The following is an 18,969-nucleotide window of genomic DNA, read 5'->3' on the forward strand; positions in this document are numbered from 1 at the left end:
GTAGTTGAGGTGAATGCAACTGATGCCGATGACCGATCCACTGCTAATGGGGAGCTCAGGTATTCTTTGACCCAATATGGAGAAGTTTCTGCCTTTGAAATCGACAGCGAGACAGGTCGGTTCATCATCTTGTCTTGTCTTTGTCTTGAGTCAGACCTGACTACCACACATAACAAACAATCTGTCTGACTTTCTTTCTCTTGTTTTTCTGCAGGTGTCATCAGCTGCAAGACAAACACCCTGGATCGGGAAACTAAGAGTGAGTATGCGTTGGTGGTTAAGGTTCAGGACATGAGAGGAATGGCATCCGGCAGCACGGCCACCACCTCTGTCACCATCACTGTCACAGACACCAATGACAACATGGCTTCCTTCACCCGAAGTAAGGAACTCAGTGCTAAAGGAATGCAAAAAAAAAAATGTGATGCCTATTGAATATTTATAATATTTGTATCGCTCATATAGCTTTAAGCGTGTGATGTGTGATTCTTTCTGCAGAGGTGTATGAGCTGCAGGTTCCAGAAGACCACAAGTTAAATGAAAAGATCGGCACTCTGGAGTTAGAGGACAGAGATCAGATCCAGAACAAAGAGCCCATCTTCACTATCCCAAGTGAACACAACAGGATGTTCAACATTGAACTCAGCCCGAACAAAGACGGCAATCTCCTGCTCAAACAGGTAATGTCGGTGGTTAAAATGTAGTTAAAGTTTAGTTAAATGAGAGGTTTACTATGGGTATTTTACTCAAGCCCAAATGCCTGAGCCTCCTGTTGAGGAGAGATTTCTACATTTGCATTAACCTAGTAGGTTTATTGCAGGTTTGCTGCTGTGTCCTCTTCACGTCAAGTATTAAGGACATCAGAGAGAGAGAGAGGGAGAGAGGAGTATATATTATAATGAAATGAGCTCCATAATAACTTGTAGTCACGCTGGTCTGGAAATCACAGCCCAATCTTGTTTCTGCTCGACTCACCCTTCAGCTCTGCAGCACCGCTCATCTTTTCGACTGCTGTGTTTACATGTACAGAGTAAGCCGAGTATCGGCCACTCCGCGGTTAGGTCTTATTCTTGTTGAGCTGTTTACACATGTCTTTGATCCTGTGCGACTGAGAAACCATGAATAATCCAGATAACAGAATTCCTATGTACCTGTGGTTTCCCATTCACAGATAAAACTGCAATACAAAATATATCATATAATACAGCAGGAAATAAATGATAATCCCAGCAGAAATATGACTGTATAAGCACCGGATGCTGCCTCATATTTCTTGACATAGAAGTGTGTATCGACAGCGCTGTGCAAGTCTTAATTTGTGCTGAAAGTTGTGGGTTTTTTCCTGCTACGGTAATATATTTAACACAACAAGGGTTTTCACTGTGTTTCTTAAATTCACGGTGTGAGCGTTAGCGTGAGGTTGTTTCAGCTGATCATATTCACACCTCACTTCAATAGATGAGTGAAGATTGAAGAGACACGGGTGTGAATACATAAAAGTGCAAATGCAATGTGTGCAAATGCAATGTGTTCACAGTCTTTAGGATCAATGTTATTATGGGAAATATAATTTGAATCCGTGGAGAGCTTCTGGCTTTAAAATCTGCCTATAAGTCAGGCTTCAAAGACATAATGCTATATAATGAGGGAGGGTGATTTTTAAGATGCTAGTTTGTTAAGAACATAGAAGTTCAGGATTTCAGACAGTAACGTGTTTATAGCTGCGTCAGATCTAGACAGCATGGATATGATGTGCATGTTAATGAGACTCTCAGAAATATACTGTTGTTGAAATATTGTATCCAGACGGCATCTAAAATAATGAAAGACGTCAGAAAGGATGCCAGTCTTTGTGGTTTTTATCCTTTTTTTTTTACTTAACTCCCTTTAAAATCCCTTTGAGGTTCGTATACGGACAAAATCATGTAATATTTTCAGTGACAAGAGGTCATAATTGATTATCCGTGATCTACGTCACCAGTTCTCAATGGATGACTTGTGGGCTGAGTTTCCAACTCTCTCTTTCACCAGGCTCTGGACTATGAAACAAAAAACAGCTACACTTTCACTGTCCAAGTCCGAGAAAACCTGCTTTTTCCTGCCGACAACGTGAACAGTGCTGTCACCAAAGCCCAGGTAATTCTCATCACGGTCTCCCAAATACATTTGCACCAATAGATTTATTACATTACCATTATGATGCAGAAAACGCTAAGTATTGTTCCACAGACACATGGAAAACCATTGTGGATTCAGCTGATTATCAGGGTAGACATTTTGTTGTAAACATTTTTACAACAAAAAAAAAAATAATAACCAAGCTTTAGTCAAACAATTTTACCATTACAAATGTGCACAAAAGCCACAACTATTGTTCAACTGTTATGAAAATTGACAGGTCAACATTAAGGTGTTAGACGTAGACGAGCCACCAGTCTTCTCCAAGCCCATCTACACCTTCAATGTGATGGAAGAACGGATGGGAAACATAGGAGTAATCACTGCCACAGATCCTGACAGAGCCAAAAAGACAATACGGTACAACACTGTGCAAACGCTCTAAAATAACCAATAATATTGTTTTTTCACGTTGCTCACGTTGATTCCTTGCTCTCTCTCCATTTAGGTACTCCATTTTAGACAAAGACTGTCCCATTGGTATCAACCCTTTAACAGGTCAGCTGTCCACCCTGAGGACACTGGACAGGGAGCTGGAGGCTACACACAGGTTTCAAGTTAAGGCACAGGAGGAGCCAAGTGGTATGTCAAACACAAAGACACAAACACAAATTGCATGGGTTTATTAATTCTGTTTCCTTTAAACAATAGATGCTTACACACGGAACAAAAAAATCAAAACCATGTGTTTTGGGAGGGAGTTGGAAAAGGCAAAAAACACAGAGTGTCCTTGTTATTCACTGAGCTGCTTCTCAGAGACGGGAGTGAAACACATTAACAGGGATTTTTTTTTGATGGATTTAACACATTGCCAAAACACCTGGTCGACCCACACGGGGAGGAGAGAGTAAGCAGGAAAATCACATTAGTGGGTCTCTTTGTTCACTTGCAGCTTCCAAACCAAACTCGGTATTTTTAGAGCAGCAATGAATGAAATCCAAAGATCTATTTTAATGGCTTGTCATGATGTTTAAGGAACACAATGGTCCCCTGAGCTTGACAAGGTCCTCGATATATAGCACATGTTCTGTACCAAAGATAGTCTCAAATCTCTGCACAAGAGACAAGAGAGAGAGACCCACGCGTTTATCAAAAGAAGACATTTCAAAGAAAACATCATTGATGCAAAATAAATGTAAAAGCTACTTCAATGTGTAAAAAAAACGATCATCCTGTCAGTCTGTCAACCTTTAGCAGTCCCGTCACTGCACACACCTGATCATTATTAGTGTTAATCTGTGTCGGATGAAGGGAATCACATGATCCTTTTTCGCCGCAGACATTTTGAAAAACCAGGTGTTACTGATCACATTAAAGATGACTCTGTCGGTTCAGATCATATAAGTCAGGAAAATCATTGATATTTGCCCCTCAGTTTCAGGGTGCATGCTGGCTGACTGTTACACTGTCCTGACTTGCTTACTGTAAGAACATATCAAAATAGTTGCTGTGCAAAGGGCACACAGAAGAAGATAAATGGATCAAAGCCATTCATATTTTGATATTTTTTAAATGATGTGCTTTTCTTTTCTGTTGAAATGACCTGCAGTACTGTAGGTAAAACAATGAAAATGATGGGGAATATAATGAAAGTTGAAAGTGCAAATGTTTGTCCTATCCTGTACACCAGTCTCTGTTTTACTAGGTTGGTTTAATTCCACACCACAAATGTATTAAAAAAGATTAAAATACATATTATATAAGGATTACTCTGAGAATTCATGTTGGCAGCTACTGTCAGCAAACTCAGTGCCACAGTGCTAAATAAATCCCTGTAGCAAAGAGACATCATTATCGCGCTGCTGTCTCCTCTCTATAGGTTTGGAGTCCTTTGTTAAAGTTGACATTATAGTTGACGACATTAACGACAACAAGCCTGAACTGGTTGTGGATGAGATCTTCGTCTGTGAGAATGACGCCTCTAATACGGTAAGAAAGAACTTTGGATATCAATAAAAAAACTGAGCAGAGAATCCAGTAAGGTAATTATCATTTTGTTTTATCTTCCCTTAGGTGATAGGAACTCTGAGAGCTACAGATAAAGATGACCAGCCGGCTTCCTTCAGTTTCGACCTGCACAGTGGAAGCTCCAACTTCTCCATCAAAGACTATGGCAGTGAGTCTTTATTTTTTGCACTGAGCTTTAATTTATTTTTCTGTCTAGTTCCTCTAAATGGTGCTCAAAGGAAGCACTGGCCTCGGTAGTTGTTGCTATGCAACAAGTGAAACTCCTTTTGAGGCACAGTGCTTTGCTGCTGAAATTTGAAATTATTTAAACTTCTCCAAGCGTGCTTCAGCTCTCTCAGGCAGGCGGGGGATTTAGAGCCTGTCTGGGACTGTAAGTGCTGTCTAGAATGCACAACAGCAAATATTGAATGTAATGAGACCAAGTGGCTCTGTGGTCTCTGTGGATGACGGGAGGCTATGAAACATGTCACACACACACACACACACACACATACATAGTGGGGTGCTTTTTAAAATAAAATAATGGTGGAAAAAGTGCATGGAAAACCAATTAAAATTATATGCATGATAGTATTCATTAAATAAACAAGGTTTTGACTAATGTGTTAGCACAATAAATTAATACATAAAAGTCCAAGACACATTTTTGCTTATAAATACATCAGCATGCTAACTTACACACACACACACACACACACACACACAGTTCACTCTCACATGCAACGGTTCACAAGTAACAGACTAGAACATGAAAGAAAAGTCCTCCAATGCCACTAGCGGCACAGTTGCAGCTGAAAAAGGTCTGGCTGTCTGTGTAGAGGGTAATGACTGTGTTGATGAAAGCGTGAGCATGCAACAGCATGATAGTTCTCGTGCAAGCAAGCATGAGGCACACAGTCCTGCAAATACCACTGTACATGGATCCTCAACCCAGCAGTGAAACAAAATACTCGGCTATGATTTCTTACATCATTATAGGAACTTAAAACATGTTTTGCTTTATTATGAAACTGTTGCAAAGGCAAATTAGACAGTGGTTGGCCTCCACTGCCGATGAGAATACATGATTTTTTTAAATTCAAATCAGTTATTTGGAATTCATGATGGAACCAGACGATAAGTCACTTTCACTTTTTCATCCTCTGGTCACATGGACATACGGGTTAGGGTTAGTGTTATACACTTTGGTGATAGATACACGATAGATGATAGCCTGAAACTCCACAGACATCCTCTTTGATCCAGATATTTAGTCAAAGGTTGGTGCTCTGTTACGTCAGGTCTCCCGTTTAGGACACAAAACGGCCCAAGTAAAACAACTTTTCATCATTTTTGATCATCGCGTACCCTGAAAGCCTGAGGGAACGTGTTACCAACTGTTACAGTCAAATATTAAAAGTCTGAATCTAAAGCCTTAGGTAGAGAGATGAAAGATTTAAGTGAAGGGTTACTATTTAATTTAAGTGAAATATGAAACATACTGAAAGGAAGATAAACAGAAGGGGAAAAGACTTGAACTTGCCTCATCCATTTCCATCCTGCTCGTGCCTGGAGGGGTTGACATGTGGAGCAGATGGAGAAGAGGAATGGTAGATGGAGGGGATGGAGGTGGAGAGCAAAAGGGAAGATGGGTGAGAGAGAGTGAAGTGGGTGAAAAGATGAAAGCAGCCAAGATGAACAGATTAGGATTAAGGGGGATGTGTAATACCAAAGTTAAGTTATGAGGAGCGGCAGCAGAGTATAGAATAGATTATAGATTACATTTCAAACAAAGAAAAAGAAAACTGAAGTAACAATTAAGGACCAAGATGAAGAGATGAGGAGAGAGTCAACCAAGGGAACAGAGGAGAATGATTAAAGACGATGGAGGACAAGAAAAGCCGACACTAAAGAAAAAATATGACAGGACATGAAATGACATGTGAAGAAAATGAGAGAGGAAGACAATGAATGCAGAGGGAAATGAGGAGTGAGGAGAAACGATGACTTCAGACTTCAGGCAGGAAGAAGGAAAAGAGGATGCTTGAGAACAAACCATGAGAAGAAGAAAGTGAAGTAGGAAGGATGGGGGGGGAAGGTGAGGGCGTAAAAGATGGGGGGGGGGGGGGGGGGGGGGGGCAGATGAGGTGAGGAACTTTTTTGAGAAGTGCTGGTTGTCAGTGTGGACCTCTGTTCTCCCCTGTGTTTCAGGAGTGTGGCCTCCAAAAATCATCTGACAACACCTCACACCACTTAACTCAAACACTCCTCACACACACGCTGGTGCAACACGAGCTGCAAAGTGAAGCTTTTTAAATTATGTATCATCTCTCTCTACACACACACACACACACACACACAGTCAGTGTAGCTTTCACACTGAAGTGACAGATCTTGGTGTTCAGGTCGGATGGCTACATGAAAGCAAGTGAGAGGAAGAGGAGAGAAACCAAAGACAAAGAGAGAGAGGCGTTAATGAGAAGTGGGAGGAGAGAGGGATGGAAGGAACAAAGGAAATATGGGGAGGAGGACACTCAAATAAAGACAAATAAAGGAGCGATTGAAATTGAAACAAGACAGAGAACATGGAAGAGATGAGTGAAGGACAGAATCAGCTTTCATTATTTATCCGCTCAAACTGAAATAAACATTTCTTTTAGATGAATATTTGGTTGAATTGACCCTTACATAAGGGCACAATGTCAGAACTGAGGGGGACGACTCTTTCAGCAAAGCATGAATTGAAAAAGTTGCACAATGTTTTTTAACTTGTGTCGAGCCTTGGAAGTGTTGAATGACAAGCACTATTTCAGGCTTAAAGCTGAACACGGTAAAAAGTGTGAATGGTGGCTATGCCAAGAGTCTCGGGGTGGATAAAATAAAACACCGTACTTCATTTCATAAAAAAAACCAAAAAAAAACCTTGACATTTGCAGTGGAGATCCGGTAAGTTCAGGTTGTGTTATTATTTGAACTTAAACCACCGTCATACTGTTTCTTTGTCTGAGGCCTTCACAAAGTCTAAGTAGGTTTGAGTGATCAGTGGGGTCTTTCCTGCCATTGTGTTCTCCAAAATTCCACCAGCAGTGGGATATTGTGGAGAGAGGCTCCGCCCACCGTCTCCATAAGAAACTCCTTCCTGCCAGTGATTTTAATTTAGAGGACATTGTTGGTTTAGGTCTGCATATGAGACTCTGTGCTGCTCCTCATGTTTCATTTCTCTGTCTTTGATCCACTGTTGCGGGATTTAAACTGTTGTCTGTATCTATAATCCTTAATGATTCAAAGACTGACAGATAATCATAAGTAATGACTCTCTTCTTGCTGTCACAGCCCATATCTTGTTTTATCTGTTGAACACGGTGCGGTGTAAATAGACCACAGACTGAGCAGGTGAACATTCAACAATACACTTGAGTAAATCCAGGTGATGAGTCATAAAATGAGACTGATTTCTTCCAAGAGGGGACGTAAATTTGTGTCGCACTTGTCGTGAGGGTTATGTTTTTGTATTCCTTGTACAGATAACACAGCAGACATTATGGTGAAGGACGGCCCGTTCAGCCTGGACGACCCCAAGGATTACACTGTGAATGTGCGTGTCAGTGATGGAGGACGACCCGTCCAGACGAGCATCACCACACTGGCAATCAAGGTCTGTGTGTGTGTGTGTGTGTGTGTGCACTAAAGTGTTTTGGGATTATTTTAGCACAGACATATTAAACCAATTTCATGGTTGGATTTCAAAATCGGTCAAATTGTTAAAAGACACAGCTTGACTAATCAATTCCACCAGTGGTTTATTGAGTAATGAATCGATTGTTTGGTCTATGTGATGTAGTCGTGCCGCTGTGATGCCAGGAGAATTCCCACACAGTGCAAAGCTAGTGCTCAGATGATGACAATGAGTGTCCACGCCCTGATCGCCATCCTGCTCTGCATACTGACCATACTGGGTAGGTTCAAATTACAATACTTCTTACTGTCTTTTTTTTATTTTTATTCATTTTTAGGTCGCTTATTTCAAACGCCCTGATTTTTTGGAAGCACTTCTCATAACATAGTGACTAACACTGTTGCCTCGCAGCAAAAAGGTCACCGGATCAAATCCCCGGTTTCCTGTGTGAAGTTTGCATGTTCTCCCGTGTGCGTGGATTCTCTTCGCGTACTGCAGTTTCCTCCCACGGTCCAAAAAACACACAGAGGTTAATTAGACACTAAGTGACTGTAGGTGTGAACGTGAGAGTGAATGGTTGTCTGTCTGTGTGTGTGTGTGTGTGTGTGTGTGTGTGTGTTGGCTCTGCGGTGGACTGAATGACCTCTCCAGGGTGAACCCAGCCTTTTGCCCTATGTCAGCTGGGATTGGCTTCAAGTCAGATCATTTCCATGTGGAGGATAAAGCGGTTGACAATGAGTGAGAGTGAGTGTTTCTGTCATGAAAAGTAAACAACGGCAGAATTTAACAACAGCAAAAATCCCCAAATGTTAAATGCATTGCAGCTTTAAACATGAAACCGAAACATCAGCGTTTCAGACGGCTATTTCATACACGAAATATGTTCTATCAAGATAGCAGCGGTGGAAAGTGAGTCAGCACCGTTTTGAGCCAAAAACTGCACATTTAAAAAGTTACAAAGAAGAAGATTTATACCAGACATCCTAAATTTGGATTAAAGATAGCGGCTTAAAGTTGCATAACACGACCCAGTCTTCAAACAGGACTTGGTTGTCTCGTTGATTTGTGGGTATTGTCAGTGCCAGATTTTGACGCCTTCAGATGGAGCCAACAAATGTGTCCTTCCATACCCAGGCAACGCAGGATCTAACGGGGTGGACAATGTCCCTGGATTGAGACAAGGCTCATATATCAATCTGCACTGCATCATTTATGTTTTTAAATCATTGTTTCTGGGTCTGACTGTGTTAAAGGAGTGGAATACTAGATGTGTTTCCAAAAAATCTCCTCACTTGTGTGTGAGTGTCTTTTAAGATTTGATGATTTGTTTATAGGTGGATGAAAAACACTTAATATCCATTGTTGGAACTTTTTCCTCAGTTACCAAACGACTTTCTCTTTGTCGGGAATTCATGAAGAAGACATCAAAGATAGATGTAAAAGGCTGTGCCACACTGACTGATTGTGATATGTACACAGATCCTCTTGCCCTGCTTTGCCATAGATAGGATTTGAGTTTTGTGTGGAACTTTTCTGCTCCTGGTGTTGTTGGTTTTATGAATAATGCAGCGGCGGATGTGGAAATAATGCCTGTGGTTGTGCGCTCAATATTCTCTTTGATACCTTCGCCCCTGCTCCTTTTTTTTTTATGTTTCTGAGGGAAAAGAGACACTTGTCATGTTGGATGAGAAGCACACTGGAGATAGTTGGCTAAGTGAGTGTGATGAAAAGTGCAAAGGAAGCAAAGGGACACAACTTTAAGATAAAGGGAGGTGGGGGGTGACAGACGGAGAAAAACAAACGAGAGGCGAGTGAGACAGAGAAGGGAGGTGGAAGGAGACTGAGTGACAGAGCGAGACAGAAAGAGGTTAAAGAAGACAGAGACGCCAAAGAGGAGAATTGTGGGAAAAGTGGCAGAAGAATAGGAGTGGTAATGAGGAGAGTTTATCAGCTCTTTAGGTGCCGTCTGCTTATCAAACACCACCAAACACTCAACCTATTAACTATTAATACACTCCTTCACTATCGCTGCTTCTTCCCTCAGTTCTCTCCTTCATCTCTCCCTTCCTCTTTCTCTTTCCCTCTGGGTGTCTCTGTCTCTCTCGTTCTACCTCCCTCTCTTCCCCTTTCTGTCTCTCTCTCTCCTTATCAAACACCCCCCAACACAGGCCAGATTAACTATTTAATGCACTTGTCATTATCTGCCAGGGCCCAAAGCAATTTACCGTGCTTCCCATTCACAGATGCATTTTCTCACCAGAAGTCGGGTTTGACACACCAAAAGACAGTTTTCTCACTCATTTTTCTTCAAAGAAAGGGACTATGAACTTTTTTCTCTCTCCCTATTCTTGCTCCTCTAAGTCTGATATCTCCAAAGCTTATTAAACTGCAGAGCATGTGTTGTAAAAGATTAATCTGTTAGTTTCCAGTGTAAACTTAAATTAGTCCCACTCGCACTCAACTAAAAGGCATGGCTAATGCTGCCCATCCGCCGAGAGAGACATAGGTTCATTATGGGACCGAAGCTCCAGGATTATTTTAATGTCAACTTTATGCTCTGTCTTTTCCTATTCTCCTCATCCGTCGCGCTTTTAGATTTCCCCAGCTCTCATTTCTTCTTTGTCTTCCACTTGACCTTCAGTCAGTCATTTGCTTTCCTTAAATGTTTCTGGGTTTTGTTTTGTTTTTTTATTTAGCGGCTTCCTTTCTATTGTCTTGGCCTCATTCCTTCGCTCTGTCGCTCAAAAGCAAAACATGAGCAGATACACTTGAGTGCCTCAAACCCACTTTTATATCCAGTAAGCTTAAACAGAATAAATACATTCCAGAATGACACTTTGAACCCCATTTTGATATCATCACGAGGTGTAATTCTTTATTTTATCACCCTCTTTATTTCTGGTTGTACTCAAGCTATACATTATTACCACTAGGATTATATTAAACATGTTTAACAGCATGCAGTCATCATGCTTTTTCCCCCTTTTCTGCACTAATGATGTCATCGATAACTCATGGGCGTTATGTGCACATGTGATATGGCACTAATCCAAATCGAGGTGTTGGCCGGATTATTTTTCTACATGTGCTGTTATTTTTAAAATGTGAACTTCAGTGGTCTGCTCTGATGTTACCATAATGAGGGATTTATTAAAGGTTTAATAATGAAAATAACAGTTTCTCCATGTTTTGAGGTTGACGCCAAAGTAAAGTGTTTGTTAGATGAGAACAGGCGTCTCACGACTTCCTCTGTGAACCTTCATGCTGCTTGTGTTCCTTCACTTTTGGATGAACACAACTCATTATTCCTGCAGCTGGTTGTTGTGGTTTTCATTTGAATTGATATTTTCTAATTAATTTTTTTTAATACTTAGCCAAACTCCCTTTCCTTTCCTTTGTTTTTCCTCCACTCCTCGTTCATGTTTTCTTTGTTCCTGTTTATTTCTTCATCAGCTGCCAGGTCCAACCTTCCTTCCCTCTCTTACTCAGTCCCCTCCACCGTGTTTCCTCACACCCATTTCCTCTGCCCCCTCCATTATTTACTGAATCTATCCTCCTGTTTCTTGTGTTCCCCTCCTGTTACTCTCTTTGTGCAGAGTCGACGTGTGTTTGTCTCTGGCTGAGCAGATTCATTTGTGGTTTTGATGCTCGGGGCGAACGTCTCCTACACCTTAAACCCCTCATGTTCTCCCCAGTTCTTGCTCTGTTATCTAGTTTCTTGTTAGTGCACCACTCACTGCACTCATTTCCTCCTCATCCTCCCCATGTTCTGCTTTTTCTGGCCTAATTTTCTCTCATGTTTTTAAAGTGTTGGTCTGTTTTCGTGTTCTTCTGGGGGTGCCCTCATTTTTTTATCAGTTAGTTTGAATTCCTTCTGATGAAGCAGGCTACAGAGTGTGTTTTATGTTTTACATCTTTTATATACGACATGAATACATAAATATATGTTTCTTCATCTTCCTCTTCCTGAGTTCCCTAGAATACCTTCTCACATCTTTAGTGTGTTGCAAGGTCAGACTTCACGACTACTTAAAACTGCAACTTTTATCTTTTCCTCTGGGTTTTTAATTAGCTGCACTGGCTGTCAGTGAGCATCCGTTTTTAATCTGCATGTTCTGTGTACACCATATCACCCTGTGTCTGATGCCGAAGAAGAGGATAAACACTAAATATGCGTTCATGTTGTATTTCACAGTCATAGTGATCCTGTTTGTGATAAGGAAACGGTATCAGAAGGACTCCCTGGCTAACATAAAGAACAGCGGGGATATTCACGAGCAGCTGGTCACATATGATGAGGAGGGAGGAGGAGAGATGGACACCAATGGGTACGTTAGTCCCCAATATTTGTAGCATACAGTTTTAATAATGCAAATGTGTCTATTTTAATGTGTTTTGATATGGTACACTTTATCCTTACAGAAGTCGCACTGCACTGATTTTTCCCCATCTGCAATATTTATCATCTTCTCTGCATCCTTCAGTCTGCTGACCCAGTTTACCAACAGATCATTAAAGTTTAGCCTGATCTGAATCTCTCTATTTTTAAACGGCATCAAAACCATTTATAATCCGATATACTATGCATATTAAACGCATCGTATGCTTTCAAAAGGATATGCCGATGACTTAACTGGGGAACAACATCAAATTGCAGCTACAAATTAATTTCTAGTGACATTGAAATGTTCTAAAATCTTGCACCGTTGGTGTTTATCAGCTATGTTTCTTTTAAAATTTAATTTTAAAAGATTTTTCTACAAATGTATTGGACAGGGACAATACATTTGAGCCCTTTTCCACCACTAGTTCATCTTCCAAAATGTAACTGATTATAGATTTTAGATCTCCCCGTGTGTGTGTGTGTGTGTGTGGGTTTTCTCTGGGTTCTCCAGTTTCCTCCCACAATCCAAAAAAATGCAGATTTGGGGATTAGGCGAATTGGACACACGAAATTGACCCTAGGTGTGAGAATAAATGCTTGTTTGTCTGTGGCCCTGTGATGGACTGTCCAGGATGTATCATGCCTTTCACCCTATGTCAACTGGGATTGACATATTAAAACAAATAATCCAGAACTCTAAAATGAGGAGACCATAAAAAAACATCACATTAATGTTTCTTCTTCTTCTGTGTTTTAGGTATGACGTCTCAATCCTCAGCTCAGCTTGCAATGACGGCTCCCTGCTCCGCCACCCGGACCGTCACCCCCACCCCTCTTTATATGCCATGGTGCAGAAGCCCACTCATCCCACTGCATGTAAGGGTGACATGGCCGTGATGATAGAGGTGAAGAAAGACGAAGCAGACCACGACAGAGACGGCATCCCTTATGACACCCTCCACATCTACGGCTATGAGGGACCTGAGTCTTTAGCCGGAAGCCTCAGCTCCCTGGAGAGTTCGTCCACTGGTTCAAACTTGGATTATGACTTCCTGAATGATTGGGGACCAAGATTCAGGACCCTGGCCGAGCTGTACGGAGTGGACGGACCCGACTATTACCACCAGTACTGATGGACAACATCTGCCAACATGCATGCATGATGCCAAAACACACACATGTGCAAAACAGCCATAAGAAAACAGAGAAATGCAGGAAGCACACTCTCCATTTTTTTTCTGGATAAGGAGCCTTGGTCTGTGCAGACATCCATGTTCTCTGAAGACTTTTCCAGTTTCTGAAAACAGAATCAGGGCACTCTCATTTCTACTGTAACATCAACAAACTTTTGCTATGCTAAGTAACCAGAAGGTTTATTGACTTAAGCAGTCTGGGAATCCCCCGTTTTTCTTTTGCAGTGACATGTTGCCCTTTGCCTCCACCAAGAAGATGTTGCAGTGATTTAAAAAAGAAAAAAAGTTATATCAACACATCATACCGTCACAGAAAGTGACAACTAAGTGCTCCGCAGTGTTTCAAGAGGATTTATTATTTCTGACGGTGTGAGATCCTTGCAGCGTAGATGTGTTTGTCTTCCATCACAGCCAATCAGAGCTGATTGTGGATTATCCTCCATGCACTTATATTCAGCTGCATATAGAGCGCATGTACCAATGTTACACATTTCTCAGTGGTGAAAAACAATAAAAGAAAGAAATGTTTATTCAGAAAAATCATTCGACCTATCACCCTTTGGACAAGACATATAGATAAGAGCAAATCCGGATTCTGACATGAATTCAAGTTTTTAATTTGCTAATTTCCATCTTACTGGGGATGCAAAATGGTGCACGTTAAAGCAGTTTATTGCCTGTAATCTCTCTGAACTTTACTTTCTCTCTTTTTTTATACGTATTTTAGAAAAAAGAAAAAGCCAGAAACACAAGGTGATTTTTTTTATTTTTGATCTCATGTTGAGCATTTGATCTGTAAATATCGTCACTTGAGGTTTTTTATTGTTTGAGCTGCATTTTATACTTTGACGTGTTTGATCACAGCGAGGTGTCACTTTTGTCTTTTTGATAACAGTAAAAATAATCATCTTGTGTACCAGGTTATTTTATATATATATATATATATATATATATATATATATATATGATATTAACATGTCAACAGACATACTTCAATAGTTCCTAACAATTCAGCATTGTCACCGTTTTTTCCAGTGTAGAAACCTTTAAAAAGCGGCCGTCTGATATGAATGAGGAGTCATTTTCTGTGTCTCTTTTTCCCAATCGTTTTCTGCTGAAAGAAGAGAACAATGGATAGACACACAGACACGAAAGGAAATGGCCGTGCTGCTGCTGCTGCTGCTGCTGAGACAGAATATTACAGCGTGTTCCCAGGCTTGATTTGACAGGACTCATCATCACAGTTATTGTTGAGATGAAAGCCTAATTCTCAGAGGCGTGCTAGAACAAAAGTCATTCAGACAACACAGGAAGCACCAAGTGGCAAAGGCACCTAGTTGGGCAGCAGCGATGACTCTGAGGTGGCTCGAATAACTTTAACCTCTCATCCTTTTTGGCTACTGCCAAGTCATAAAGTCTCTAGTAACAAAAAAAAAGAAAAGCTGATCAGCCTAAGCTGAGGACGGTTTATCTTCTAAAAGAGTGAACTGTCTCAAAATATAGATGCTCGCTGTAGGAACAAGATGACAATCTGATAAGAAGAATAATGTTATTTAAAGATAACACACTCCTGAAGCCATATTGAAGTCACCATTGTAAATCAGTTTTTTTGTACAATTCGATGCACAGTTGACATTTGATCATTTGTAGTGACTGACAATTGACTAGATGATTATTTCAAGTCTTTCATTTGGGATCACTGACAAGGATCCTTCTTTTAAGTCATTTGTGATTCCATGGGAGTATTTAACATGTTGATAAAGGCTGCGTGTGGTTCTGTTGTTTGTCATCAGGATCAACCACAAACTGTCTGTTTGATTCCTGGACCTTTGGGAGGAGGCCTGTAGAGCGTTTAATTAGTGACTAACAGACATTTTAGCTTATGGTATAAATGAAAATACACGATGGCTTCAGTTGTCACACAGTTATTATTATTGTGGCAACTTCAAAATCAGAAAAAATGTGTCATTGTAAAAATGCTGCGTATTAAGATAATCATCTTGACGTTTATGCAAAAATATATTCTTGACACATCATGTCTTTGAACAGTATTTTTGCTTGTTTTTTTGTTTTTTTCAATGCGATTCATTTCAGTTTAGAGCATCTATCTTATTTATGCTCCTGTTTATTCTGTTTTGCTTGGATTTGAACTTGTTTCCTTAAAACTCCGGCCTGCTTGGAATGCCATCTGATAAGCGGTGAACACAATAACTGGAAGCCCTCTCGATGCTTTCCTGTTGTGTTCGCACATACATGTACTTGGAGCTGCCTGATCCGTCCACCTCACTCCATCCTCCTCCTTGTTTGCCTCACCAACTCTCCCTCACGCCGTTCTTCTCCGTCCTTTAATCAGCTAAACCAAACAGTGGACTCAGCTTCCTGTCCATCTGGGGGGTTGTACCCGCCTCTTCCTGTCCGCGTTATCTCTCTCACGAGGCGACACATTGTGCTCACTTCCTGTTAGCCCAGCCTGGGGAACAAACTTAACCTCGGGGAGGAAGAAGGTGCGAGGAAAGGAGAAACACTGAGAAAGATGAAGAGAACAATGTCGAGCAGTGATGAGTTTTGCAGCTGAGATGCATCACGCGTGCACATGGAGTTAAAGTCCTGTTACTCTGGCATCTTTGATGAAGCAACATCCACTCATTATATTCACGGAAGTCAATACACATGACCCAAAGCTGAGAAATGTATGATTTTACACATTTGCACTGATTATTACGTTCCAATCACAAGTAAGCCTTTACTTTAAACGTCTCTTGTGATTGTCTTTCTTGCTGCTGAAGTAATATTCAAAATGAGATAAAAGAAAAAAGAATTTTTAGATTTAAGATTTACTTGTTGCAAAAGCTACGTCTCCATTCACTGAATGAAAAATGGGATTCACCTTTCTTCACTTATACTTGTGAGTAGCTCTCAACAAGACCATATTAAACTTATTGCTTTATATTATCACAATTATTATGATTCTTATTTTTATTTTTCAAGAATTTGAAACAAAGAAACACAACAAAAAATAGAATTAAAATCAGCAGCATGTAGCAGATAGAGGTGCTCCAACATTCTCTCCAAACAGCAATAAGCGTTGAGTGTACTTAGGGAGAGACATTCTGAGAAAGGGGGGTAATTAATTATGCCAACGTTTCTGTCTTCATGTAATCTACATGTGCAATTGTTAAACACCGATATTTAAACGTGTTGGTGGTGTTTGTATTTTGATTTGGGTATGGCTTTAACATAAAGCATTACAGGTTTCTACCATCACACTCGCATGTGTTCTTATATATTCCCTAACGTATTTTGTATTTCAGCCAGCAGTGTATTCCACATGTTTTAGCTTCAAAGCGGTCACTGTCATTTGCTTATAAACACTGACTTGTTAGACATTCCAGAACATAAGAAATCCAGAAGAGTTGCTCATTTAGTGCCATATTTAAATCATTTTGATTTATTTGTCACAAAATTGTTTTGTCTCCTCTTTAAAAATCACTTAAAATATGATGAATGCATCTTTCAGGTTGGACACCCAGAAACAAACAATCCATATCCAACAATACACTGTTAAAATGTGATTTATCTGCGTTGTTAGGAAGCATAAACTTTTGAAATGTACATATCTATGTATATGAAAAAAAAAAATGTGCCTAATAGTGACTTTTTTTTCCTTTTATTGTATTTAGAATATGTTAAACTTGATACAATCTCTTTTTTTTATTACTGTAAAAAGTTTTAAAAGGGATTCCTTTTCTACTCAGTGAAGAGAGCAGTGTGTGTGTGTGTGTCAGATAAATGACTTGAACATGTGATTTTCTGTCTGCTTGTAATGTATTTGTGTGTCCGTGTGCTTGCAGCTGTGCCACTGTAGATACATACACACAAATGAGTGTCAAACCAATCAAAAATATCAACCACATTGATGAACAAGTTAAAAACAGTAAAGGTCTCAAAGGGAGCAACACGTGCCTTTATTCTTTAAAATATATATATATATATTGTAATTCCTTTATTTTTATTTTTGTTATTTTGTTTTGGTGGTGAACACAATGTTTTTAAAATCTTTTTATGGTGTATATCAACTACTTTTTATTACCTGACATTTTTGTAAGTGCAAAATAAAAATAAACACTAGAGTTTCAGTGTCTTGTGATCTGTGCTTTTACGTACGTTTCTACAACATTTATACAGAGAATATACGTTAGTTTATTGTTGAAACTAAGACTTACTGAGTTTAATGAGACTGTTACAATTCTTGACATTGAGTCTCCTTTTTTTTTTCCTTATGATGAAAACGACAAAAAAATGTAAATAAGACAAGATGACAACATTGCAGAGATATTAGGTTACAATAACATAAGTGTCAGCTTGATGTTCCCAAATCCATTTTGGGCATTGGGATCCAACTTAATTAGAGAAACAGAGACACTGCGTGTTTTGAACAACAGAAATCATCCCTCAGGCCTGCGAAAAAGGAGCGTTTGGCATTTCCTGCTACAGCCCAACCATAGCTGAGGTCAGGATCATGATTCGTGGCAGACTTTCAGTAAGAAAACTATAAATGAAAGCCTGGGTGTTGACATTGATCGGAGAAACAAAAGAATGTGTATATATTACCTGGTGGTTTTTATGCAGTCAGTGTTTCATACGTATCAGATTCCATGTGGTGAAGATCAGCTTTTTGTAAAACAAACCAACATGTCTCGTCTTACACATGCGGTGCAGCAGTGTGTGTGTGTGTGTGTGTGTGTGTGTGTGGAGAGCTCTGATCTCCACACACTTTGACATGTGATCAAAACTGATGTCTTATGTTTCTCTGTTTCTTTAAAACTAAGTGTAAATCCACCACAGACCCGGGCTGTTTTATTATTGCAGGGGCCGGGGGTCGACTTGAAGGGTCAGATCTCCATATATGTGATTGTGTCCATATGAAAGACTTGAGGGAGTGTACAAGATCACAGGGCTGAAAAATGACAGAGAAATACAAAGAAACAGTTGGGGGTGTCGAGGGTACAATAAAAAAAAACCCTGACTTCTTCAGTTGAGATTCTGCTGGTACTATACGCACTAACACAGAGGTGTTTTTGTGATTTTTGATATGGCTGACAAATGATGCATTCAAACTAGGACCAGGTGTCTAAACACCTCCAGGCTACATATGTTTTCAGGAAGGTTAATCCCTGCCTGGTCCCAATAGTAGTGATACCAAAACGTTGAATTTTGTTCTATTTGTTACAGCTTTGAAAAATAACTCTTTCAAATGATATGAATTAAGTACTGTCTCGTTAGCGGTGTGTGATTAATGAGCATTATACCTTCTTGTGTTTTGTTTTTTTTATGACAGGAGAGTCAAGAGTCAAAGAATCATTTACTGAAGACATTCTGTCAGTTTCAGCCCATAGTTTTTGCCCCAGAAGCAGTGACATGGGACATGTTGACGATCACTGTCAATTCAGATGCCTTTGTGCATTTTCCCTCTTATTTTCACTTCTCTCTGTTTATAGCAAACACCAAAATGTGTATTTCTAAACAAATCCAAAGCCAGTGGGTCCGGAGATTGAGAAACTTCTACCTATATGTACCAGATGTCCTAAAGA

General features: G+C 40.0%; 1 protein-coding gene across 1 annotated transcript in view; it reads left to right on the top strand.

Annotated features, from left to right (window-relative positions):
* The window catches only part of cdh5 (cadherin 5), an 18,527-nt gene extending 1,019 nt beyond the window's left edge, over window positions 1-17,508 (top strand). Inside the window, exons 2-13 of the mRNA XM_058652140.1 lie at window positions 5-115; window positions 215-382; window positions 499-680; window positions 2,032-2,136; window positions 2,399-2,538; window positions 2,627-2,760; window positions 3,998-4,107; window positions 4,192-4,294; window positions 7,650-7,780; window positions 7,967-8,081; window positions 11,997-12,129; window positions 12,943-17,508. Of these exons, the coding sequence (XP_058508123.1) occupies window positions 5-115; window positions 215-382; window positions 499-680; window positions 2,032-2,136; window positions 2,399-2,538; window positions 2,627-2,760; window positions 3,998-4,107; window positions 4,192-4,294; window positions 7,650-7,780; window positions 7,967-8,081; window positions 11,997-12,129; window positions 12,943-13,318 (1,808 nt within the window). The 3' untranslated portion in view covers window positions 13,319-17,508. The remainder of the gene's footprint in view (window positions 1-4; window positions 116-214; window positions 383-498; window positions 681-2,031; window positions 2,137-2,398; window positions 2,539-2,626; window positions 2,761-3,997; window positions 4,108-4,191; window positions 4,295-7,649; window positions 7,781-7,966; window positions 8,082-11,996; window positions 12,130-12,942) is intronic.
* Window positions 17,509-18,969: the final 1,461 nt, after the last annotated feature.

This window comes from Solea solea, chromosome 15, assembly GCF_958295425.1.
Source record: "Solea solea chromosome 15, fSolSol10.1, whole genome shotgun sequence".
Taxonomy (NCBI): Eukaryota; Metazoa; Chordata; class Actinopteri; order Pleuronectiformes; family Soleidae; genus Solea; species Solea solea.